The sequence below is a fragment of the Centrocercus urophasianus genome, unplaced genomic scaffold, assembly GCF_019232065.1.
Source record: "Centrocercus urophasianus isolate 14NV4802_14NV808 unplaced genomic scaffold, USGS_Curo_1.0 seq_40, whole genome shotgun sequence".
Classification (NCBI taxonomy): domain Eukaryota; kingdom Metazoa; phylum Chordata; class Aves; order Galliformes; family Phasianidae; genus Centrocercus; species Centrocercus urophasianus.
In genome coordinates this window covers 3,463,187-3,490,780 of record NW_024884978.1, presented here as the reverse complement: position 1 = coordinate 3,490,780, position 27,594 = coordinate 3,463,187, and the positions used below count along the sequence as shown (strand labels likewise).

Sequence of the window (27,594 nt, the reverse complement as noted above, 5' to 3'; positions counted from 1 at the left end):
AAAATGCAGATAATTTGCTTTAGATAATTCCAGCAGTTCCTTTGTTTCCCTGCATTTGTTCCACACATTGTTACAGTGTTCTGATAGTGTCAGCATACAGAAGACAAACACACATTTGTATTTTTTGAGTCATTTCTGATGCACTGATTCTGTGTGGATAGCAAAGATGCCATCTGTTGTATTGTTGGATAGCTGCATTTTCTACAGAATTTAGTTTCTCCTTAGATTTACTGGTTCCTAATGGAAGAAAAACTTGAGATTTTAGAGAGGACTGATAAAGGCATAAGTTATGTTGACTTTAATAACAGGTATTTTTTGTTTGGTTTTAGTAATACCACAGTAGGTTTGAGAAGTCCTATTAAGTGGACAAAGCTAATTTATTTAATGTAAACTTATTAAAGGTCTACACAGCTTCTCAGTAAGTTTCCCATTTGGCCTACAGGCTTAATGAAGCTTGAAACCTCTCCATAATGTAATATCATGACAGTTGGATGTACTGAATCTGCTGCTTTTGGTATAAAAACAAAATCCCAAAGCAAACACAGTGGAATATGCTAAGCTAGGATTGAATTAAGTGTTGGTTGGATCTACTTGTGTTTTTCTTGTCCTCTTCTTTATGATATTAGGGTTTGTACAGTGACTGCAAATTGTTCTCTCTCATGAGTTTACTATTACCTGAGTGGTATTTGGAATCAAATGGCTTTGGAATACTGAAAATTTCTTTATAAACATACTTAAAACTGTGCATGAAAGGGATTTTTGCCATAGAAGTCTTGCAATATATTCCAATGATACAGTTCTGATCAATGTTAGTGTAAGAAAACCTTGTTGAGCAGCTGTTGTTTTTCTTCTAGAAACCACTAGGTGAAAATGACACAGCAAATGCAGAATTTAAGTCTCCTCCAGAGTAAAAAGAACAGTATGCCATCTTCTCCAAATGCTGCAAAGCGATTGTATCGGAACCTGTCAGAGAAGCTGAAGGGGAGCCATACGTCCTTTGATGAAGCGTATTTCCGAGCGCGCTCGGACCGGCTCAGCCTCCGTAAGACCTCGATGGTAAATACCTGACATTTTTCAGCTTGTCAGTTCCCTGCCTTTAAATCTGTGTGCTTTTCATCATCACAATTCATCTGCTCCCTGACCAATATTCCCTGCTGTATATTCTTTTCAAGCTTAAATCTGTTTTTGATTCTATGTCAAAATACAGTCTGACCTTCTTGAAGGCCAAAGCAACGTACAGTGATGTTGCTTTATCTTAGGAGTAAGATCTTAACTTAGCATTAAGGTTGGTCAGAGACTGTGATGAAGGTCTCTAGATAAGACTGTAAAAAGATTACACAGGAAGCAGTGTAGCCTGGGTGCTCTACACCAGTACAGAACAGAGCCAGGCATTCTAGTGCTAGAACAGGAAAGCATGTTTGTCTCCACTGGGCTTAGTACTCACAAGTGCTCCTACTTGTGCCAAAGCTGGTGAAGCTGAACAACCTACAGCATATGCATTTTGAAGAATGGGATGTCTGTGAAGTAATAACAGCGTAAGCTCAGTGCATAACAGAATCTTTTATATTTGCTGGAGGAAAATAAATCTGCTGTTGATATTGCCATTTAAAAAAAATAATTCTCTTTTCCATAAGTAGGAACACATCTGTCATCTTCTCTTCTGAAAGATTTTGAGGGAGATCCTCTCCACTTGTGAATAGTAGTGACATAGGACATGTGTGCAAATGTGCCAGAAGTCACATCTTGGAGCCATTACTCTGATGTACTAAAGCAGATGCTTTATCTTCTGACCAGTGCATCTCTAAATATACATATCTAATTACATGTTCCTTCAAATATGTATTCCTCTGTCATGTTTAAGTGATGAGAAATGGCAAATGAAGATAGCCCAAAGTCTGAGGAGCAATGCACTGTTGAGGCTTCAATCCTCTGCTATCCACAGAGCTATTTACTTGTGGTCCCACTTACCTCCCTTTTCAGTGCAGATCTATCAGGCTGTGATTGAATAGTGCCTATTCAGTCAATTTAATGAGGAGAATCAATTTTACACTGTCATATTGATGGTTTAATGCAATAGAGACTTCAGCTAACTTTTTCACCACAAGCACTACATTACTGTGTGAGTGATGCAGCTTTTGTCACTGCAGACCTACCATGAGTGTAAGCATCTCTGGATATTACCAGCTGGTGTCCACAAGAGTCAGTGAATAAATTCCCACTGGACTTAAAAGGCTTTGGGACCCTTTCTGTCTGTTATGCCGGTTTTTTTTCACAGTTTTCCCTAGAAATAAATGGCAAGCAAACCACCAGTTAAGGGCTGGAAATATTCCAGGTAGCTAGCTGATGTATTTTCTAATCATTGAATTTCTGTGGTACAGAGGTAAGTCAGTGACTAAAAGCATGTCTCCAGACAAGTGAATAACATTTGTTAGAATTTGATGATTCTTTTTTTCCCCAGTTTTGGCTGGTGAAGAGTTTTCTTTCCATTCTCTCTTACTGTGCAACACTTTCCATTCAGTAAATTGTTGTCTTGCTGCAGACATAGCAGTGTCCCAAAATAGCTTTATTCTTGAACTCATGTTTATCAAAACAAGTCTTTGCAGAAACTACTTTAATGTTTTTTTCCAACTCCAGTAGCACATAGTAGACTTTTTCAGGCTAACCTAGAGCAAATATCTTGAAAGGGGTACTTCATTTTAATTAAGCTACGTAAGATTGCATTTCTAAACACTAACAGCCCTGAATCACTTACTGGAACATGGTTATTACTTACTGCAAAGCAATACTGTAGTTCTTTTCAGTATATATATTTGTGCACTGGTGTAACACCTAAATAAATTAATCACATAGCACAGCTGCCTAGCTAACGATTAGAGGCTGCAAGTCCGCATCAAGGAAAAAGACATGTCTCTAAACCTTACCTGATCATTGTAAATGGGATTGAGTTTCTCTTTGAATTCAGTGACTTTGTCTAATCAGAGAGGAATAGAAATATCTAGCAAAAATGTAAATGAAGGCAGAAATCAGAAGGGTCTTGTTAATATTAGTGACAGTTTGATTGAAACTGAACACGTGCTTCTAACAACAGTACATCTTACCCCATCTGAGGTTCTTAGCCCTGAACTGCAAACATCTGAACAATGCTGCGATTCTAGAGTCACTTATATAAGAGTACAATCAGCTTTACTGCAGCAGAGAACAATATAATATTCAAGTATATTCCTATTTTCTATGTGAAAGCAAATAGTTGTGGAAAAGTTGGTCAGGAGCACAGAACGTTTTCTGGGCTTGGAAAGCTGGGCTCAGTGCAGGCTTTCAAATGGGACAATTATTAGCATGGCTGAAAATGGGGTAGTTATTTCACTGTCTCACCAGGGTGTTTTTTTGAGTGAAATAAGTCTATTATGGTTAGATGCACACTACTGTGTGGATGAGGGATACATACATGCCTATTTGGAAATGTCATATCATAATTCCATGTTTTTACAATCTCTGAAGTTACAAGAAATGCCAACATATTTCAGACTAATGGTTGTGTCTGAATTGTTCATTTGGAAGACCTGATATTTACAATTTGGTCTGAAAATTATTTGGATTGGAAGAAGTAGGTTATAAACTTAATGCTCTGTTTAAATGAGTGCAACTTTTTCGATTTGATTTCTAATGAAATGAAGAAATAGCAATTTGGTTGTATTTTTTTTCATTTTTGTGGAATGTTTGTGCCAGTAGATTCCCTGGCCAGAGTATTTATAAGGAACTAACTTAAGCATGTGCTTATATTTTGTACGGCAAATGACTTCAGGAGAAAACTTCAGAAATACTGTAGGTATTTGGGTTGGCAAGTGAAAATCTGATGATGCGTTTTTAAAGACATCTATGCAGGTTTAAGTCTTGACAATGAATCCAACAATAACAAGTCAAATCAAAGTTTGGAAAATAATTCTACAGGAATTGTTCAGGTAGGTAAAATCTTTTGTCAGAGTGCGTATCTGTGCTTGGAAAAGGGCCAAATGCTTCTGTCAGCCACATCACAGTTAATTTCAGCTGCAATACTGAATGCAGGCATCTCCCTTATTATGTAACAGGTCTTTTTGTTCGTTCTTATGTAATGCAAGAAATTTCTGCTATGCAGTACAGATTGATGGAGTTTCACGCAGAATTGGAATTAAAGCTCAATAATGGTCTGCAGCCCTTTCAGTGGCATTCTACAGATGATAATTCACTGAACCTTTCTGCACAATCACGAGGCCAATGAAAAGAGGGGACTATTTTGATTTAAGAAAGCAATGGAAGCAGTGCACGTACCCAGAGCCACAGAAGTGAAAATCTGAATGGAGAAATACCTGGTTTCCTGTTCTGAATCCGTACCACAAGTCTGTCACTGATTAATACAACCAGCTCTGCCTTTCTTTTCTGCTCCCCAAGTGATTGCCAGTGTTTCTTCAAATGAACTTAAGGAATAGAAATGAGGTCTAATGTAGTCATTCTGTTTAGTTCAACTAATCACCTTTGTAATAAGCTCTTTATGAATTAACTGTTAAGTAAGTTCATTTTCTGTGATCACTTACAAGAACAATTGGTTCTTGCTTATTTTCTGATTGCATGAGCATGGAGATGCTTCTGAAGCATAATTCCATTTATTTCTTTAAATAACAGCACAGGGGAAGTTCCAAAGTAAGTAGGAAAAGAATTTGAAATGAGTTTAAGCTGAGATGAAATTAATGTCTTTTATAAAGTAGATAAAATATATTAACCATTTCACCAAAAATACCTACTTTTCTAATCAGTCATATGAAAAACAATCTTCCATTTCACAGTTACTTGACTGAAATAATGACATTTCAAAAATCTAAAGAGCATGGCCTTTTTACTTCAATCAATGCACTATTTATGGTAATTCTGAGTCCATAGTACAGTGATGTGCAGCTATTACATGTAGGGAATTGACTTGAGTGGGAGTCAATGCCATTTAGCACGTGTAGAATAGCACAATTAATTAAAATATTTTGTAATTAAATTAAACTAAGCCTCTTCTGGTTTCTAGCTAGTGCACCTCATCTCTTTGGATTGGGGGGAAAACACCAGAATATGGCTAAGATCTGTCATCTTGGAGCAGATTTATGGACTACTGGAATAAAAGAAAACATTTCTGCATTGCAGTAACAATTTGTCATTTTGAACTTAAAATAATAGATATCTGACCTCCATTCCAACCTTCACTGGGGATGTACCCTCTCTAATGATGGTATACATCCTGAAGGACAATTTTTTTTTCCCTTGAACAGAGGCATAAATAGAGAATGATAAATTTAGCTGCTCACCATTTAGTTTATTGTCAGATTTTTCTCTTCCACCTAACACTGAAGTAGGATCCTGAGTATTTGACAGTAAAGTGACATATGAGTCCCAGAATCTAGAGAAGAATCTGAAAACAAGAACTTGATAGACACCCATTTTTTATGAAACGCTTGTGTTTTATTCTGTTGTGTTTTATTGTGTTTTATTATATTGTCTTTTATTCTGCTTGGAAATCTACATACAAACTATTTCTCCAGAGTGAGTTATCTTTTCTATTCAATAGTCTGAAATGTTTATTTCCAAGTCAGCACTACTGTCCTGGATTTACTTTCTTGTTGCTCAGTTCATGTCATCCACATACAATCATCAAAGTGAAGTATCTCATTTCTCTGTATTGGAAATCTGGGGTAACCTTTTGGTTCTGCTGATTCCTAATACTCAGCATATTAAAACTTCAAAGGCAACATAATCTTTGCAGTTTCTTAGTGTGATATGAATACTTTACATCCAAAGCAGTAGACGGAAAGATCTCTGTCAGGTCATACAATATTTGAAGAGCTTTCTACGTTTAAGCATAACTGAAAAGGCCAGATCAAGTTCCAGCTTGTAGCTGTGTACTCATGTTTTCAGAACCACTTGTAAACCATTAGTCTGTATATTCTGGGAGGAAATGAAAGATGTTTCAGCAGATCAGTGCTGTCAGAAAGTGGTGTTTCACTGAAGGCTTAGGCAAGGGTATTCCAAATTAAAAATGCATCTGTTAAAAAAGGAAAAATAATTTTTCTTCTGTGGGTGAAATGTTGATGTCTAATAACAATAGAAGACAGCTTCAACTCACTGTTTAATTCATACAGTAACAAAAAGTTGCTGTTTAACAGTCACTGTGTTTCTTCTATTGTGGGTTCTGGGATGCAGGAAACCAGTTTACATCCATCTGCATCACTTGATCTCTTATGTAAGCGTTTTTCAGTACGTCCGTTGGCGCAGTATTTCTACATAGACCTCAGTTCCATTATAAGACCACAAGCTGAGCCCTCGCCCTCCTTGCTTAGCTGGGCCTCTTGCTTCTACTGATTCGTTCTTAAGAGGAAAAAAATAAGTAATTATGGCAAGAGGACACTGGGAAAGAATTTAAAGAATCCTGGCAAATAACATAATTACTGTAGGCTCTGGAAGGATGTTCTCATAACAGAAACCTTCAGACCATGCTATCCTCCTGCACCTCCTTCTCCCCCGCTCTATTAGGAAATGAAAGCTGTTTGGGTTGTTGTTTGTTTGTTTCGTATTACACAGTTCTTTTACCTCCTTGACTTTGGTGAATAGAAAGTTTAGTGGCTCCTCCTGCTTGAGAGTTGGCATCACGTGTGCCCCTGATTTTTCTTACTTTTGAGCTCGTGTTCTCTGCTGTTCAAACATGTCTTTTTCTGACCAAGCACAGTGGAGGATCAGTGCATTCAGTCTCATTTCTGCATCTTTATTTAAGGGCTATATATCTCAAAGCTTCTTCTAGCTACAAGCTAAATACAAAAATATGAGCAGTGAGAAATGACTGAAATGTTGGAGTGAGCACGAGATCACACCACACCTGTGAAAGTTTTCCCAGAATTGTTTTATTTGACTTCTGGTTAGTTGAGTTTGTACACCTGAGGTTTTTACTTCAAATTTTGAGAATGAAAAAGTAAGTAGTACAAGAACCTTTCAAAATCGTAGTCTTTCATCCAGCCTCACATCAAAAACATATCCTGTTGCCCATATGGTCAATTTCAGGTCCAAAAAAGAATGATGGATTTGAATCTCACCTGAAAGAGGCTCAAGCACGCAGGTCTAGAAGTAGAGCAAGCTCAGTTTTCCTGCAAACATCTTCCATGTTTCTAGCTGAACTTAGGATGGGAAGATTCAATATTTTATAGTAATGTCACAAAAGTCATTTCCATAATTTATTTCCTAAAGTTCAAACATTTTCAAGTTCTACTGAATTTCTGTTTTTGCTGGTACACAGAATTTCCAATGCAATGAAGCCATGTTTGAGGCCGTAGAACAGCAAGATCTGGATGCTGTTCAGATTCTTCTCTATCAATACACACCAGAGGAACTGGACCTGAATACTCCAAACAGTGAAGGACTTACTCCTTTGGATATTGCTGTTTTAACTAACAACATCCCTATTGCTAGGACTCTTCTACATGTTGGGGCAAAAGAAAGCCCACACTGTAAGTATTCAGTTTGAATGTTTTCAGATAATTCTGTAATAATTAGGTTTGCTTTTGTTTGGGAAAATTAATTGTGTTACAAAATCTGACTTTTTTTTTATCATGAAGCTGATTATACCTGAAATAGCTGCACAGTGCTGGAAGGATATTTGCAGAATTATCTCCTTGTTGAACGTGTGCTCAGCAGATAGTTTTTGTTCCCTATGTAAGGTAGAGTAAGTATGAATCCGATTGAACTTCTAACCTAATGAACAGTGAGGCAGCTGAGTTAATATCAATACTGAAAATAAATCTTCAAAAATATGGAAAGAGGAATGGAGTGATCATGGTCTGAAACAGAGGTTGTCATTAAAAATGAAAAGAGTATGGGTATCTGGGCTATGGTGTGTTTTGGTTATTTTGATCTTGGTTGTGCTGCCTTCAGAAGGCTGGTTGTGTTGAAATCTATCATTTCCATTACTTCAGACTCCTGCTCCTATCTCCTCAGCCCTTCTCTTCAAATAGCCTCAACGAGAGTTTCCAAGCTGTAGAGAAGCAGAGGAGATCTGAGCACAAAGCAGACCTTCACACTTCACTGGAATGCTATCACTGCTTATAACTGCGTATTGTAGTTATAGAGCTATCCTTTGTATTCCTTCACAGGCATTTAAATGCACAATTTGTGGGCTGCAGGGTGACTTACCAAACCAATTAATCAACCGTAAACCATGACACAAACTCTGACGCCTTACTTATGTCTAAAAATACACCAATGTATGTGAATTTGTTTTAAACTGTCAATGCCTATATTTAGGACATTCCCAGCAAGGCTATAATGAGACTGTGTTTGAGGGGTTCGGCCACTGCAGACTCTGCCATTAATTTGAAGTTAGTTAAATTAACAACATTTAGTGCTGGCATGTCAATCTCAGTGCTCCAGGAAATTGCACCTTGAGGCTACTAACATTGCCAGTTTTTTCACTGGAGAGCGTGTGTGCATGTGTGTGTGTGCATGTTGAGTTTTTTTTGCCAGACCCTCAGTGTTGGTACACCTTTATTGCTTTTCTATGTCCACAGCACTTATATTATCATTTATTCTGGCCTCCTTTAACCTTCCCTGGAGATTTTTGCATAGTGTAGCTGCTCAGTGAAAAGATTTTTTTAGCTTTATATTTATTTGTTTATTTTTCTGTCATGGTTCATGACTGAGGCTTTAAAAAAAAGTGTGACAGCATTTAGAGTACATGATTGACTGCTGAAGCAACATTCATTAACCATGACAAATCTAGAGGAAAACACAGTCTTGAGTGTTCTAAACAGCAGTAAAAAAGACTAAACTAATTTTTCATTGACCTCATCTGTAAATAAATGCAGTCTGATGGCGAGCAGGGGCAATCATAAATTAGTATTCATTTCCTGTAATTAATGCAAACATGCCTATGAACACAGAGAATATGAATATATAACCACCTCATTTCCATTTCAAAATATACCCACCAAATTTCCACTTCACTTATCTTGATTTTTAGCTTTTCTGATTGAAATAATGGTCAAAATGTCCTCAGTAAAAAGCAGAGGGCTGTTTTGGTGTGTTTTATTTTTTAATTTTCAGCTTAATGGTTTACAGTTGCTACTTAGGAACAAAATGCAAAAAAAAGTTATTTTCAGCACTTAAAACAAAAGTCTGCAGCAGTTTCCTGTGAGGCTTTAATCTTGGGGAACAGACAGCAGTCACTTTTTTTCCCCTCCCTTAGTGTTTCTGCTTTCTTTTCTGTACCTAACCAAGCCTTCTAGAATTAAACCCATTCTGTATGATATTAGGCCTGCAAGGATGTGATTAGAACCCAGCAGGAGCATTTTCATTTCACTGTGGTGATCAATTGAGCAAGACTTTGCTGGGCTAAGTGGGAGGGGTGGGATTTCAAGGTAAGATTCTGACTCGTACTGATTTTGGGACAGGACACAAACATCTTTTAATCTGATTGTAAGCGGGTGCATGGCACAAACACATACACTTGAGAAGCTGAGGTAAATGATTTCCCCACTGCAAGTGCACACAGGAAGCTTCTCACAGAGAGAACTCTTGTTCTTCTGCTATATTAGACATAGAGATCAAGCTGAAATTTCACTGCAGCATCAGTGCTGTAGGAGAGAGGATCTGAAGGACAAATAGCTTACAGCTGCCTGGAATAGGCAGAACAGCAGATAAAAGAACAGAAAGTAAAACTCTGATCTCCTTTTCCACATGGACCTCGGGCTGTATAAATCTTAACAGGAGCCCAGCATTTCTTAAACATGAAGCAGGATCAGAAATTGCAGCATTTAGAATATTAATTTAGTGGGGAGGAAGCGAGACATTTGCTCTTGTCAAAGCCCACTGCATTATTAATCTTTTCAGTTGCTTTTGTTCGCATATTTGTGGTCTGGCTAGGTTTGTTCATGTGAACCTAAATATAAATAAGATTAAAATTTCCAACGACTGATTTGATACATTTCCAAGACCAGACAACTGTGGATCTGAATCGTGATGAAAGAGAGAGAGCCAGATCCTCAGTGAAATCTTGAACCAATGCCAACCTACAATCACCTGAAGTTCTGGCACATAAAATCTCCTTTCTCAGTCCTGTTTTGCTATCAGATGTGTTGCACGCTTATTGTAGGCATGAAGCCAGGAAACTGTCACCTTTGGCCTCTCAGTAAACAGCCAGTTGTGAGGACCAGCAGATTCCAGTAAGCCTGGCCTCTTGATGTCCACACAAAGAATGCTCAAACTTCAAGAGGGATGGCTGCAGGCCAGCTTCTGAAAGCGAGGTCTTAGAAACAGCCATTCTTCAAAAGCAACCTTTGGATGTCAGAGGTGCTGGGTAATTCTTCACTCTCCTCCTGTGGCTTTAAAGATTCCTTGTCAGTTTTCACATTATTGTGCAGCATTACACTTAGACTCTGATAGATTTCAATGGTGATACGGTTACACGAGACAAATGGTAAAATTAAAATGAGGTTCAAACTGGATAAAGCAAACACCTTTTTCAATCACAGGTCAGTAAAGCAGTTGTACATATTGCTCAGAGAGCTTGTAAAGCTCCATCTCAAGAAGTTTTCCAGGCCAGATGGGTAATTCCTCAGAAACTTGGCCTGAACTTGCATCTTGTTTTCAACAAGAAGCTTGAACATTAAATTTTGAACAAGATAATTAGAAAGGCCCTTCCAACCCAATTTATCCTGTAATCCTATGATTCCAGTTTAGGAACTATACATTCATATGTGCCTATATGATCACTCATTATGATGTCAAAAGCCAGTCAGCCTTGGTCCCTTACGTCAGCTTCATGTTGTCAGAACCATATACTGCTCCTGGCTTATGCCAGTAAATGGTGGTGAAGCCTGTGCAACACTGCTGCTGTTCGTATTAAAAACACAGGCAGACTAGCAGGCTGGCTGTCCCTACACAGCAACACTCCATTATTGTTAAGAGGAGCATCTTGTGCCAATTCTAAATAAATGTGAATCCTTGTGAAGTGTTTTAAATAAATAAGGGGTTTTGTTTAGAACTGTCTCAAAGCTCGTCTGCAAAATCACCAGGCACCACAGAAAAGCTGCTTTCTGTGACTTCGGAATTTTTTTTCCTGTATGTTATTTCCTGTGGATTGAACATCAGATAAATTCTTGCACTGCTCGGATTAAACAGCTTTACAAATCCTATTTTCTAAACTGTTAATAGTTTGAACAATTTCAGGCTAAAAGCAGTTCTGAAAAATAGCATTTAATTCACTACATTTCTCTGTATCATCAAGGGCTGGTGTAGGGCAGTCTTGTGGACCTGGGCTAAGAATTTTAGTTTATATCCAATGTGACTGTCATTTTTCACACTTACAGAGCACACAGTATTTCATACAGGCAATTCATACTAAGTAATGTTGAATTAAAATCATTCTGAGCACTTGAGACTAACAAAATCTCCACGCGTCAGACAGCTCACGATCCGTCAGGTCTGTCAGAACTGATTACAGGCCGAAGTAAAGGGCAACACTGAGGCACAGAGATAACTGGAAAGAGAATCACTGTACTTCAGCTGTGGCCCTTAAACACAAAACTCTCATTCTTAACTTTGCCAGTTAGGTCTCTCTTCACTTGTAGAGATTTGTATATTGTGTATTGTTTTTACCTATAACCAACACCAGTTTCTTTCTTCCTGAGAAAACATATGATACTATGGCAAAGTTAGAGTTAGAGACCAATTTCTTTATTATTTTACTTCTTTTATAGTATTCTATCAACCTAAAACATGTAAGCAATTTCAGGCTCATTAAGACATTGTTAAGCTTTTGAGAAACACCAGAAGATAAAATCTACTGTTTATTCATGTCGTTATCCCATTTAAGTGGCCAGATCCTTAAGTGTGGTACAAATTGGTGTGGCTCTAATCAAGTTGATGACAAGGTATCTGTTGGAAGGCACAGCGTTCAAGGATTTGGCCTTATGTGGGTTATGTTGGAATGCATAAGGCCAGAATTTTGTCACATGAGACCATGAAGCAATTATTTACTTTTCCCTTTTCTTGGTAGTTGTTAACATGGAAAGCAGGTCAGTGCATCTGTGTACATTGGTCCAGGAAGCACAGCAGCGAGTTACTGAATTGTCTGCACAAGTGATGAATGAAGGCCTTGGTACAGACAACACAGAAAAAGAGAAGCAACTAAAAGCATGGGAATGGAGATACAGGCTATACAAGCGCATGAAGGCAGGCTACGAGCATGCTAGTAAGTAGAAGAAAGTAGCTGCAAAGTTTAAGACAAGAACTCGTATGGTGGTGAAAACTGCCTTTGTTGAGCAAAGATGATCCTCACAGCACTGCTGTGAAGCAGATGAATGTTAGGGTGGGAAAAATAAAGTGCTCAGTTAAATGGTCTTCCCAAAAGTGAGAAGGAAATCCGATACTAGTTCCAGAAAGGACCGAGCATCTGAGAGCAGCAAGTGTAAAACTGATTGGAGGAGATTACAGATTCTTAGTTCAGGACCTAATGATTCTGTCTTGTCTCTTCACATTTACTTCTGGATGTTATTTCATATGATCAGAGTTTAAAATAAGACAATTAGAATATATGAATACGGAGGAAGTAATAGAGGAACAGTGGTCTTTTTCTCTTGTTGTACTCTATTTTATTAAATAGTTCTGACTTAAAGTAGTTGAGTTTTTCTTAATATTTGGTTAAAAATGAACTTAGATTTTTCGTATAAAAATTATCAATGCTTATTTTTATTGTTGACATCTACATGTGACATTCCATCAGCATAGTTACAAATTGGGCTACTTGGGGTGCAGAACTGTTTAAAGAAAATGGGAAGAAAAAAAGAAATAAGCAGGACTGAACTCTTTCATATTTGGATCTTTTAGCTGTACCCTTCCTCTTCAATAAAATACAATCATTGCCATTACCATTTTTACAGCCACCTTTATATATGTATGCACTTGGAAAAATTTTCTCAATTTTATTGTATTTTCTCAATTTTATTGTATTCTAAGACTGTTTCTTCAAGACAGAGGTAGTGCCCCTTGTATTAGATATTAAATACAGCCCAATACAGCAGTAGGTTAATAAAATGATTTTTTTAATCAGTTCCAGCAGTAAGTCATGACATTTTATGTTTGATTTCTGAATTGAGTCTGATTGATATTCTGTGAACTCAGCTTTTTTAAAACAAACAAAAAAAACAAAAAACAACGACAAAACAAAATAATAATAGTAAAAAAAAATTAGGCCTCAACTGACAAATGTGTTTTGGAACTACTGCACTGAAACATTTGTGGAATCTGCAATTTCTGAATCACAATAACGTAAAAAGGTTTTCTGTCATTTAATAAATTTGAATTTGTTAGTGAAACTATAAAAGTTTAATTAGCTCTTTGTGGTTTTGTCCTTTCTCTCTCTTCCTACCCACCCCAAGAGATTTATAGGGGCTTTTCATTGACATAATTAGCATGAATCTGTTTTATTAGGTTACATATATGCAGGAAGATATTTTTAACTGAAAGGAGCCAAAAACCATGATAGAAACAAATGGTGTCTGCAGGATATTGTTAGCAGGGCACTAATTAAAATTCTCAAAAGGCAGAGAACACAAACACCTACAACCCAAAGCTCACAATTGCAGGGTGATTTTCAGTGGGTTCTTTGAAGACTCAGAAACATTGTTTGAATAGGATTTGTTGTGCTGAAGAGCTGATGTTTTCTCTTCTCTCCCAGGAGCCCCTGAGGCGCCAACCAATGTCTGTCTCATGGTAACAAGCAGTACATCACTCACTGTCACCTTCCAAGAACCTCTGAGTGTCAACTCAGCTGTGGTGACCAAGTATAAAGGTACTGGATTTGGATATCTTTCATTTGCCTTAACAATCTGTAAACCTTTGATGGCCAAGTGAAAAAGGTGTTTTCGCTAGAAATGTCTGACTTTAATTATTTTCATAAGAAATAGCTGTACAAATTGAATGTTCTTTTAAGATTCCTTAAAGACAAAGTTTTATTTAAAAAGAAAAAAACAACAAACAGAAGCTTTCTTCTTGAGTGCTTTGAAGGAGTTTGCTTGATGTTCTGTAGTTAAGCTCAGTGACTGGGTTGACATGAGTCAGCTATGCAATGCAGACTAACTTTTGGTGCCTGTGGGCTTCTGAAACTGTATGTATCCTTGTAAATGCCAAACCCACACCACAGTTCCTTAAAGGAATGCCTCTGGAAGTTGAAACTTCTGGCAGAGGTATCATACAGCCCAACTAATTAGGTATTCCAGGGCTGCCACATCATTCTTGGAAGAGCTATACATATGGAGTGGCACCAGTTAGTTGCAAAGTGGAATGAATAGGAAAATGCTTCCATGTGAATAGCTCTGTTGAGTAGAAAATAATCTCTATTCCATAGGAAATTCCAATCAAAAACAAACAAAAAAAGTTTTATCAAAGATTGAAATCAAAATGTTCTGATTTAAGGGAACTTGCTGGTTCTCTAAAATGATTGGAACAGTGAGTTCCTCAATGTTTAATGGAGCAATATGCAACCTCCAGTTTTAACTAGGAATGTGGGCCCTTCCACAGGTAAAGGGACTTAAAAGCACTTCCTGAAGATCTGAGGCTGCCTTTGACTGCTCCAGGGAATAGCTGAGAGTGGAGACCCAGAAAGTCCTCTTAGAGTGGGTTTTGATACGTGTAGGAGGAGCTATGATAGCTGGGTCTGGGGCAGTGTCTTTCCTATTTCTGTGTATAGGTGCCACAGCGATTGCTTCGACAGGAAATATGCAGAGAGCTGCAGTAGAGCAAGTGTCCAACAGTTCATGAAGTTCCTCTAGAGTGGGACACGCCAGTGCACAGCCTTCAGTGGCATCACAAGCACCCAAAGGACTAAATGAGATTATTTTGGAAAAGGCATGTTTTCTTACCTCTCTACTTCTGATTTGAGATGCCAGTCATCGTTGGCTATGCTCAGTACACTTTTTTTCATAGTGCAAGGAAAAAAACCTCCCAGACATCACTAAAACAATCAAAGTGATTCCATTCCTGATAGCCTCAGTAGAAGGGTAAATGACTGTATTACACCTAGTCAGCCTTGCAGTGCTGCAGGAAGTGTTATTTGCAAAAACATCAAAGACCTTTAGGAGACTAAATCGAATTTTAAACAATGGGTTGGGTTGCCAGGAAACTAAATTTCATTTAAGGGCTTCCTACTGCCTGATTTACTTGTGAATATGATACTTGGGCTCCTAAAAGACTTAACTCTCTTGAGAATATTAGCCTGCTCTTTGTAATATGCGGATTTTAAACAAATCTGAAATGTTGTCCAGATTCTCATTATAACAAATGTTGATATTTTCACAGTAAAGGCAACTCCAAGATAGAGCTGATTTTTAAATCAGAATATTATTCCTAGTTTTAAAGATTGCAGTATTTTTATCTTGCTAACTCGGCTGTGTTGAGCACGGTTTGCACCTTTCAGTTCTGTCCCGTTATGGTAAGTACACCATAAAGAGAATTTGATCCAACTTGACCCAACTTTCCAATCAGACCAGGTGGCATTGCTGTCATATTTTGAATTACTCTTGTTGGTCTTCGTTTTATGCTACATCAAGTTGACAGTTCTGGCAGAAAGTTCTTTTTAAATCCTCTGTCCCATGAGAATTGAATATTTATGGTTAGATAAAAAGAAAGATAATTAATAGCTTCTTTTGGTGACTTTTGGGAATTAATTAAGCACTGATTGTAGAACTGCTTATTACATTATGGAGTGAGATTCTTCGTGCTAGTTTTAGAGGCTGTAAAAAAGAAACAACCATTGAAATGATCACTTGTATGAATGATTGGAACCAGCTAGCAATTAGCCTGAAAGGAGATCTTGATAACATTGTCTGAGCATCTTTTCAGTCGAAGTATTAAGCATTATGCAGAAAGCCATCTAAGTATTTTACTGACTCAGAGAAGAAAGTCAGCTGTTAGGCTTTATTTCCCTCTTTACTTTACCATTTCTTTTTTTAATAAAAGATCAGGAGCATTTGTAGCAGTGTATAGGGGAATACCTGCTCATTTACAGAAGCTAATAATGTTCTTTTATATGGATCTGAATTACAGAGGATAAAGCTGACATAAAACTAGACTTTTGTTCAGTCTAGTTTTGTTCCCTAAAAACACCGAGAAGCTGCCAATTCCTTTTCTTCTGTGTCATCCTTTTTTTTCTTTTTTTTTTTTTAACATATTTTTCCAAAGCTTTACTTGCTCAAATGTCATTTAGAAACTAGGCTTGGAACGTTATCTAGCTGTCTGCTATTTTCCTGTGTATGACTTTTCCCTTGTTAGCTGTATAACTTACAAATAATAATACAGGAGAATAATACTTTGCACTCACTCTCTAACCACTAAAACCATCTCACTTCATTAGGAGATTTAATTTTAACCACACACGGTGAATGAGTATTGACTTTGGTGTCCCAGCTGGATGGCAGTTCAGCGACTGCATTCTGTTGAGCCATTGCTTTAAGGAGCCAGAGTATTCTCTACTTCCTCTCCTGGATTGTTGTTTAATGTTGCAGGCACCATCCTAATGGCTTCCTTCAGTTTCCCTCCAGAGAAGGCTACAACGTGGTGGTGGCTGATGTGAAATGATTCCTATGTATGTTGTAACTTAGTAAAGTGTTTTGAGGCTGGAAGCAGACAGGCATGCCATAAATCAATAATAATAGTAATAATCTGCTCTGTGCTAGAGGAAGATTCAAAGCCAGAGACACCTCACCCCAGCCAGTTCTAGGAAGGATGTGAAGCATCACCATAATTTGGGAAGAAAAACCCATACCCTTGGCTAATCATGCCCTAAAGCCAAACTTCACATCCCATCATGGAAGCACTTACGACCTACTTTTGTTTTACATCTCTGTAAACGCAATCAAAATGTTCTGTGCTATTAAACAAAATAACACCACAGTTTGAAGCTAGAGTGAACCTTTCTGTATGTTTTAGAGCTACTCTGCAGTCCCCATCTTGTTGAAGAAAGTCACAGCAACAAGGAATCCACGTGGGCACTACTTGACTCCTGGGAACAGCACAAGTGGAGCCCTGGGTCTTATAAGACCTGTTGTCTTTAGCTAATTAGCATTTCTAGGTTTCACAAATTCCACACAATGCATGTACATGGAGAAGTCTGTTTGTTTAAAAGAAGAGTGTTGACAAGCAATTTTATTGTACTTATTTTCTATGCACTTGAATCCTGATACTTATTTTGCTTTTGCAGTGAATAAGTGCACATTAACTCTGTCTTTTTGCATATCATTTTTTCATGAATTTTCCATCAGAAGTTGACATAGTTGTGCACTTATACCCAGGTGTAGAAAAGGGAAGAAAAATGGGCACAGTGCTGGACATCACCTACTTGGAAGGACCACTGTGCAATGGAAGATCTCCATTTATATTTTACTTACAATTTTTCAACAAACATCTATATCCCTCTTTGGAGGAAAAAAAGAAGAAGAAAAAGAAAGAGCTTGCATAACCAAAGCTGACCTAATTTATTTAAGAGATAGGAACTGTTTATATTTGAAAAGAGATGAAGGAAGAAAAAATCTGATCCATGTTTGATGTGGCAAACAGAGCTGATCTTCTCCCTGGATGTAGCTGGGGACTTGGATGCCAAGTTATTTTCCAGATAGGGATGCTAAGCCTGTCTGGTGCACTTCAGCCTTTTGTTACCTTTTTTAGTTACTTTAACAGAATATTTCATTGTAGTCAGGATTTCCCAGCTGCCTTCTAGGATTTCTGTTGGATGGAAAGATTTTTTTATTTTCTATGTCAGTGTAGCTCTTTAAAAAAAGCAAGAGGTGGGCAACTAGATCAGGAAAGAAGAACTTAGGCCTTACTTAAATTTTGACAAGAAATATCTCCCTGCCTCCTTTCCTCCAAGGCAATTCAGATTTATTTTTTTTTACTGGAGCAATTCATGTAAACTGTCTTTAAATCACTGGTTCAGTCCTAGGGAGATATGCAGCAGCCTCAGGATTTTGCTTTGGGATGGCCACATGAAGCATGTTGGTTATAGACAAGCACCTTTATCCAGGAGAAGCTGTTGCAATTTACTTTTCTCATTGCAAGTCTCAACTAACAGATTTTCTGAGCCACCTTTCATTACAAGTCAGCATCTGAGATCATGAGATGAAGCATTTTCCAAGTCAGGCCCATAGGATGTGTGTTGTGTATTTAAAAAAAAAACACAGCATTAGAGATTCTCTGATATCTCGCTGTGTCAGTGGAAGTCTTTCACCACAAACTTTTGTGAAAAGCCTCAAAGACTGTACAGAAAGGCAGCTGTGATTTTTGTGTGATCCCGTTTGTTTTTCTTTTGAGAGTAATGCCTTCACAACCAAACGATCTGATCAGTTTGTGTGGGCCTCTGTCCCTGAAAACATTTACAAACACACAGACATTGCATGTTTTGTGCTTTGTCCATCTGGGTGAACTGCAGTGTTTGATCAAGTTTGGTATTGTTCCATGCAGGCTTCCTGCTTGGTGCATTTGGCTCCACATAGGGTTGACTGGTCTAATCGATAGAGCTTATATGAAGACTGAAGTGCATACATACATAAAAATCTCCTACTTTTTTCCCTCTTTGGTGGCAACTGACCGTTGACATAGCAGTATGAGAGCAAAAAGCAGCAAGCTTGTGCTTTGATTTCTAGAAGAATCCTGGTTATGGAAAAGAATACTTGTAGCAGTGAATCTTAGGTATGAAAATGGTGCCTTAACATTAGTGCCTATCGATCTTTGTACAGTAGATGGTGCATCGCTGCTTGATTCTGTTCCAGTTTAAAGTGGAATTATGTAGTATTCTGCATTTGATTTGCTCTTGAAACCCTTTTCACTTATTATTCAAAGTTTCTTTGTATGTTTTGAAACTCCTTGTTTCTTTCCCTGGAATGGTTCTTGCTCCATAAAATGGAAAGAGAGAATACTTTCCTTTGTAAGATATTTGAATTTATCCTGCTGAATAGGTGTGGTCTGATATTTTTTACAGTACTTCATTTATGGCATTTTATTAGGTCTCCTGGGCACTTTATTTGCACATTACATTTTGGTAGCTAACAGAACTGTGCAATTCAACTTCTATTTTTATGCCTTGCATGTATAGAAATGTATAAATGTTGGAACAAACCTTTCTATTTCTAGCTCCTGTTAAGGTCTGTAGTATGTGTTGGACTGGGAAAAAAAATCTTTTATGTTAAGTTTGCTAGGCATTTAAAAGCACCTTTGAACATGAATTACATATTAAGTGATGATGTATTTAACTGATGTAGCTGATCAGACATCAGTTACTCAGTTGAAGCATTCTTTCTGCTTTCTGTTTCATAAAGATTTTGAGCAACAGCCCAAGGTGAAACGCTATGAGAAAACCCAGACATATAGGCTCTGGTTTTGTCCATCTTTGGTGTCCAAGAAACAGGCTCATATCACGATGTTGCTGACTTTTAGACATTGCTTTAGTTTTTATACTTGCTTTGGTTTACTAGCATTAATAAGTAATTTTACCAATGATTTGCTCATGGCTGAGTGCTTGAGCTTCCAGTTTATATGTTGGGCAAAGAAGAGGTGAATTTCCTGTAGTGTGACAGGACTGGAACTCAAGAGCTTCAGTTTCTTTCTTCAGGGAGGTTCCCACATCTTTTGATCCAGAGGTTTGGAAATACTCCTGGCTAGAGACTTGATGGCATCAACTACTAATAAGATAGATAATTAAAAATAATGTTTTCACAAGGTTGTGACTTTGTGCCTTTGCTCACTATTTGTCTGAAATCTTCTCTGGTCCTTCATGGACTTTTCTGATTCATTTACAAGGACTGAAAACATCATCGTCTTGCCACTCCAACAAGAATTTGATGATACTCTAGTGCTTAAATTGGACCCACAGAACTGATAAACAAATACACATTTGTGATAGGGTCTTTGGATTGCTGCAAGCTCTTACCTTGTGTGCTGAACATGAATTACAGGGCATGTAGTTTTCATGCATGGGCGCTCAGTTAGTTCACGCATGAACACACCATCAGTTTATGCTTGAGCACTCTATTATCTCACATCTCAGCACCCAATCAGTTCACACGCGAGCGCTCACTTAGCTCCTGCCTGAGCGCTGTGCTGGGCATATTTGGGCAGGTTACTTAGCCAAGGCCCACAGGTGGAGGAGGCCTGGGGCTCAGACAGCTCCAAAACCAACAGAGAACCTCAATGCTGAGAGTAACCCCCTGGTAGAAACAAAGGAAGCTGAGACTGGGAAAGGAGGAGGGTATGTGTTAAGTGTTTAATTGCTTATGTTTTCTCCCTTCTCAATCTGGATTGGTGATTAGATTAATTGGCAATAAATTAAATTAAGTAAAAACAAGACTGTTTTGCCAGTGACACCTGGCTTTAGTGCTAGGGAGAGGTGAATGATCTTTAAATTAATGCACAGATTTGTTTATAAAGAAACAAAAGCCATAAATATGAGTAATTAACATCTATTCAACAATGTCCCCCTTTAAAAATATGTTACAGGAGGACCAGAAGAAAAGCAGTGCAATCCCATTAAGCAGATTAATTGAATTAGGGTTTGTGTATTTACCTTCTTTGTTAACAGTGCTATGCAGTGTTCCAGTATGTCTTGTACATTTTGATAGATTACTTTTTTGTTTGCATTTGCCCAACCAGTCGTTATTAATTAGATTTTAATGTATTATGGTTTGGGAAGAAGCTGAGCCTAAGCCATGCATGCTTCACACAAATGAGTTGTCCTTACTTTCATAAACCTCCCCACTGGCTTTGGTTACACAGATTACATGAGTGGAACGAATCCACTGGGAGTGGAAATTCGTAAGATCAGAGCCAAGCCTGCTATACCTTCCTAGGACATGAAGCCTTTGCATAAGAACCCCATTTATTCTCCCTTTTCACAGCTGTAGTGTGTATTTTTTCTCACTTTCCTTTCCACAGCCAGAGTGGGCTGTGTTGTCATAGGAAGGCTGAGGAACAAATCTTGGTTGTTATCACAGTGCCAATTTGCATTGTAGCTTTCTAACCAATGTTGTCCCTGCCTACATTCTAACCAAACAGAATTCTTCTTATTTCAGATGGTGTAATTGAATGTGCATAAATGGATGGCTTACATCCTTCATGCAGAAAACCAGATCCATGGGAACGCAAAGTGACTCCTCAGTGCCAAACTTTTTTTTCCTAGTGGAAGCACCCTTATACAGTTGGTATAACTTGTCTTTCTGCTCTCATTCTTTGCAGAATTTCAAAACACAAGAGACATAAAGAAAATCTGAAGCCAAGTCTGCAAAAATTGGGTTCTTTTTGAAATTAAACCTGGAAAGGCTAGCTCAATGCAGCTAGGAGGTACTGACTAAACAGACAAATTGTGAACAAAATCAAGAATATTCGTGTCTATCTGAGCTGTGTGCACCAATAAGCTGGTTCCTCCTGACTGCCTCGTTAGCTCAAGTTGCTAAGACACTGCAAGTGTCAATTGTTACAATTATTTCATAAAGATAGCAGGCAGCAAAAGATGGCATGAAGGGATTTCTGGCATTAAGGCTCTCCTTCAGTTTTACATTTCAAAGGAAGCTGTTAAACAATGCAATTATTTGTTTGGAGGCCCTTGGGAACACAAGCTAGGATCACAGTGTCCTTCAGCCTGCGCCCTGGACGCAGGGAGGAAGGGAAGGAGAAAGAATCCTTGCTGCGTTAAGAGTCTGGGTTAAAAGTCATAGTGATACAATGCTTTCCCCAAAATCACAACAAGTTAGTAGCAAATGCAAGAGTAAAACCCAGAATTGCAGCTCAGCACACTATTCAGTAGATGCTATCAACTTAACAGCCTAACTCATGTCCCTGGGTCTAATTAATCTACTCAGCAATTCAGTGAATAATTTAAGTGCAAGCAAAATAAATGCCAAGAGAAGTGACAAATTCTACAGTGGCTTGAGCTATTTACTTTAGCAGGGAGAAGGTGTTTTCCTGAATGACTCCGCAAAAGAGCTGGGAGGTGTTTTGCACCTTCACTTTTTCCCTTATCTGTCTGTCAGTCTTTCTGGTGAGCTGTTTAAGGCATACTCAGTCTGAATAGAAAAGAAACAGGTGAAAACAAACTTGCTTCTTTATTTTAAAGTGTATGAATTGAGTATTAAAAAGGAAAAAAAAGCGCACACAACTTGGCCACAAGTAGGTTACATAACTTAAGCCAGTCTAAAATTATGTGCCAGCAATTTACATGAGTTTTATGTAACTGTTTATACTGCTGTTTATTTAAAAATTACTACTTATCTTGGCGACCGCAGCAACACATCGTGCATTCGCGAGCTCTGGAATACAGGGCACCTTCATTAAAACACATAGTCACCAATATATTAAACACACAAAAAACCCTGCTCTGACATAACGTGAAGTGTCAGATGGAAAGCCGCAACAGCGAAGACATTCAGCGTTCACGACAAAGCAGGCCTGTGGGGTGTTCAGAACAGGACTGGAACATGCGCCATCCTTAATTCACCCAACAGCTTTCAGGTCCTTTGCAGCACGGTTGGTACAGCCTACAAGACCAGCTCTTGTTCCTGGGCTCTTATAAAGGACCCTCTTCATCTTCAGGTTTTCCTACTTGCGTATTTTTATATTGAACTTTTAAAGCGCTGAGCCTTTTGTTCTTTCTTAAAGTACCAAGCACTTCAGTTACACAGAGAGCTGTTATTTTTTGTTTGCTTCCAGAACAGCCTCTTGCAGCACTTTCTCTCTTGGAAAGTAGGCAAGGCTTTAGCAGTGTTTCCATGCTGGGTTGCTCTTGCACAAAGTTGCACAGTTTTTAGATCCTGGTCCATCGCAAGGGTGAGTAGCTCTGCATTCTGCATAACCAGAAAATGCAAGGAACAGCAGCCTATATCATGGCATCATGAGTCAGAGAACGATGTGCTGTCAAAAATGACAGTGCTTCAGATGTGTCCAAGGAACTAGTTGATGTCTGGATACTCTTCAGTCCATAGAACAGCTAAAAATTTGAGAAACTCCAAGGGAATTTAAAGCTGCTTACTTCACCCTTGGCTGTTGTTTTGTGCTAAAGCACAACCTTAGCCCTGCCCCTCATGCTGAGAAACACACTGTCGTGCTTAGGATTTCAGTGAAGACAGGATATGCTGGCAGCATCAGTCTGGAGTGACACCGTTTGATCTACACAACCCTTCCAAGAGAAGAATGGCATCTGAAATGACTGCATGTCTGTTAGTAGCATGTTCAGCACTTCAGGAGGGGTTTCTCTCATTTATCCTTCTGGAAAATAGAGAATGTCTTAGTCTGTAGCATGTACACAATGTCCTCAATGATTTAATAGAGCAGAGTTATAAGCCCTGAAAAATCATGGTTTATAATGGAAACTCTGACAGGCCATCAAGTTTAATGGCACTTACAAGCACTGCTATAATTACATCGTCAACAAAAACCTACAACATGGTACAGTAACAGTCTCTACATTTTCATACTAATGTACAGAGATAGCTTCCATTAAGGTTGGCAGTAATTAGATATTTAAAACCCAAGGAGAGTAAGAAAAATATACACTGTAAAGTTCAGGTTGAGTAGACAAAATCAATATCCTTTTCATTTCAGCAAATACAAAAACGTTGCTGAACATGCTCTGCATTCACAAATGGCAGTCGAAGGAAAGGACTGGCTTGGAAGAGAAAGGAAAAGTTAGTTGTACTATTGATACTTGGCTAATCTAGGAAAAACCTGTTGGCAGTTAAACGTATGTGCTGAGCAAAAATATCGCTTCTTTTAATGTGAAAATGCCAGTATGACGCAGTGGGAAGATAAAAGATCCACAGGCTGAAATTGAAGTACCTGTACTTTCTGATCATTCAACTGCGGAATCCAACTCTGATAAATGTGCAAATGAAGGATCTATAAGCTAGTTTTTGAATCTACCGATTTTGAATTGGTTGATTTTCTGCTTAGTTGTGAATCCAGAAAATTAGTGGGCTTTCCCCTTGTTATGATGTGTACTGAATTTCACTGTTTTTGGTAAGTTTTCCTGAAAGTTTGAGTCTGGAAATACTGCAGGTACGACTGAGATGAACCTGAACTCTCACCGCAGTACTTGTCATTACTAACATATAATTCAAAAGGTGGTTTTCTTATCTTCAGCCATCAGTTCCCATTTTTCTAAAACCATGTGGTAGTTTTTCATGGTCAGCATCCATTTTCATTTCTTGCGTTAATTTTTGCAATGAATGAGGAAGAATACAAGATTGCTGAGTTCATACCCCTTAAGTAGGAACATGAGCAGTTGGTACAAACTGATGGGAATGCTTTGGTGCTTTGTTGAAGGTACTCTTTGTGATTGAGGCTGTAGGACAGGTTGGGAGGGATGTGCCAGCCCAGCACCACTTAATTCACTGCAAAAATGGATAAAATTTAATAGGTCCTTGTGGAGCTCTGTGATTTCAACGACCACAGCAGAACCAGGCTCGGACAAGGGAGCCAGAGCCCACTGAAATCAATAAAGAGACTCTTGTGAGTGCTGGATCTGGTCCAAGGAGGATGTTTCTATACAGAGCTAAGTGATTGGAGTTTTGTGGTCCTGTGGAGCCCAAAAGACTCCCTTCCTATGCCTACATATGCAGACACAATTGCAAAACAGTGCTTTTGTTGGTTTGGATATATAAACTGCCTAATGGAATTAGCAGGTCCAAATCTTTTACCTACTCTTTTCCAACTGCTTCCCTTTCTTTAAAAGGAAATTGTTTAACTAAGAGCAAATGTTGATTGAATGTAATTTGTATTGCAGGGTACTTTTAAGCATTCTTTCCTGAAAAGCTTTTGAGCAATATTTTGCTTTTCTCTCTCATACACAGAGTTATAATTTAATTACTGTGTAAAGTTTTCCTAAACATTATTGCTAAACATGACTTTTAGTATCCACGTGGAATGGTAAACTGCTAGGAGAAAAGTTAACCTGTGAAGTTCTTTTATTCCTTTTGTGGGACTGTTATCTGATTCAGTTTGCTTCTGCTGTTTGTTTCCTAGTGGAATGGAGTTGTTCAGAAGACTTTTCTCCTTTGGTTGGTGAAATAATCCTGGATAATCTTCAGTCTTTGAGATGCACCATCACAGGTCTCAGAACAGTAAGTGCCAAATGATTCATTTAGATCTTGATGCCCCCTGCTGCCCCACTGATAAAAAGACACTGATAATTTGCATCCTTGGCTGTTGGTAACAACTGCAGAGTGCCTTTCTTCTAACAAGTTCCAGTCATTAAGCATAATATGTCTGGTATCCGTGATCAGAAATTCACAAAGGAGCAGACAGACAGCATGAACTGTTTTATAAGTTGGCATGCTTAGGATGGAGCCAAAAAGACTGGAATGAAAGCCGCTGTTTTCTGGATCGCAGGGTAATCTTAGTGCAGATCAAAGGCTCGTGAAAGTTCTAGTCCTGACTCTGATGACAGATAGCTAAAATAACTGCTCTTTCTCTTCTACTTATTTCAGGAACACGTAGTTAATGGCAGTCATTTTCATTTTTGTTTTATTTTCATATACGTGTTTTACACTGCTAAGAACTGGGTCAGCAACTGAGAAAATTGATAAACATTCACATGTATTCTTAAGCAGAATAGTTTTGAGCATGTGTCTGAGCACCTTCTTCCTACTGGCAGTTCTGCACTGTTTGTGCAAGCAAATTTGGATTCACAGAGAGCCACGGTATGCATTTCCTCTGTTCTTCATTTTCCAGCAACAAAACAAAGTAACTGATCTTAAGTTAAAATCAAGCAAGCTTGCACAGTCCATTTCTTAGGCACACATGAGGAGCAGTGATTAGGGGTTGTTTGTCCGTAATCTCTAAAGTATGTAACATCTGTAAACAGAAAGCTAAACTTTCAGAAGCACTTTTCATTGGCCTAGATTTACGCATCAAAATGCTTGCTGAAAGTCTGACTGATGTCAGTGATGGCCAAGCAGAGCTTCTTCAGTTACTGTGCTCATAGCAAGACTAATACTACAGCAGAAATGGGACTTTATTCTTAAAGTTGATTCTAAGAGCACTGTTTAATAGGAGAGATCACAATTTGTCAATCACAGTTGATGTCTTCTCTTGACCTTCTCCAAATCACCTGCCCTGTAATCATTGTGCAGTTTTTCAGTAGTTCATCGGGCGTCATTTGACATCCCTGAAAGCTACCTAAGAGATTTTAAAGAAAGCAGTTTTGAAAGGGCTACTCTCCAGTTATTGCAGCCGTGATTTCAAGTGAAGTGCAAGTTTTGATTCCAGTTGTTTCCTTTTGTAGGGCCAGAGGTATTACATTCATGTTTCAGCATACAATATGAGAGGATGGGGACCTCCACGAAGATCTGCTCCTGCATATGCTTCTCCTTCAAGTAGGTCGAGCTTGTTTGCACTCCCAGTTTGATTATTCATGTTGCTTTTTCAGAGTTTCTCTCTCTTCAAAGAACAGAAGAAGACAAGTATGCTGGAGTTCATGATTTAATTACTGTGTCACTTAGAAGGGAAATAAATAAAACTTAACTTCTCCTCCCCAACAAAAAAAGATACATAATATCACATTTGTGTATTTATTTTTCTTATCCTTTGATCTTCATTTCCTTTAATAGAGTTCTGCTATATCCAAATGATCTGCTAAAACCAAAATACTTACACCTATCATATGCAATTTTCTATTGTGACTGTAGTGTCCTAGATTCCATTCTCTGAACCATTCTCGTAGTTTTCAGTTCTGAAGTTGGTGGAGTTACAGGATGCATGCAGTGTGTAGAATACTGTATTGTGGCACAGATGTTGGTCGGATCCATTTGGTTCCTCTTGGCTAAATGTTCCTCTTGCACTAAAATGTTGCAGACATGTCCAGAAGCCTTTCTTCTGTTTCAGACTTACAGGTTTTCTCAGGCTCAGTGCAAATTTGCACTTGTGGTTATTAATCTGCTGTAGCCACATTCTATTGTTAGTCACTTTTCCAGACTTAGTATTTGTTGCTGAACTGGCTCAGTATGTTACAGCTTCTCTTGTATTGATTAGTGCAGTAAAGTGGGATTTTTCATTTTATTGCATTAGCACTTGTTTTTATTAGGCTAATGTAACAATTTAATAACCTTGAATGCTAATGTGAGAAAATTAAGCAATGGTGGTAATAGAGAGTGTGGAATAATCAAAGCTGTTGCAGTGTCACTATCCTATTTTGCTACAGTTTTGCTCTTGTTTACCATAGAATTAAGCCAGCGTCTAGGCTAAAGAAATATTCTGTTTGCAAACAAAAATGTGCTACAGTAATGGCAGAAAATTCTACTCTTGGCTCTGTGGATAACTCACTACTGTGGAGTTGCATTGAATAATTTAGTGACATGCAATTACCTTGACTGTACTCAGGGGTAAGTACACAGGATTTGGCCCCACAAATCCAGAACTTATGTAAGCTGAGAAACAAGACTATTCTGCAGTAGCTGGCAGTTATTCAGCTAAATATCTCCTAAGAATTGAGCACTCCTGGCAAACTGGTTGTATCTCAAGCTGTAGCTGTGTGTGATACAACATTTGCTTTGAGTGCATTGCATT

General features: G+C 38.2%; 1 protein-coding gene across 1 annotated transcript in view; it reads left to right on the top strand.

Moving 5' to 3' along the window:
* Positions 1–870: 870 nt before the first annotated feature.
* ANKFN1 (ankyrin repeat and fibronectin type III domain containing 1) overlaps positions 871–27,594 on the top strand; it is a 53,375-nt gene continuing 26,651 nt past the window's right edge. The window contains exons 1-6 of the mRNA XM_042833081.1: positions 871–1,056; positions 7,298–7,508; positions 12,053–12,247; positions 13,733–13,846; positions 25,054–25,151; positions 26,315–26,405. Of these exons, the coding sequence (XP_042689015.1) occupies positions 871–1,056; positions 7,298–7,508; positions 12,053–12,247; positions 13,733–13,846; positions 25,054–25,151; positions 26,315–26,405 (895 nt within the window). The remainder of the gene's footprint in view (positions 1,057–7,297; positions 7,509–12,052; positions 12,248–13,732; positions 13,847–25,053; positions 25,152–26,314; positions 26,406–27,594) is intronic.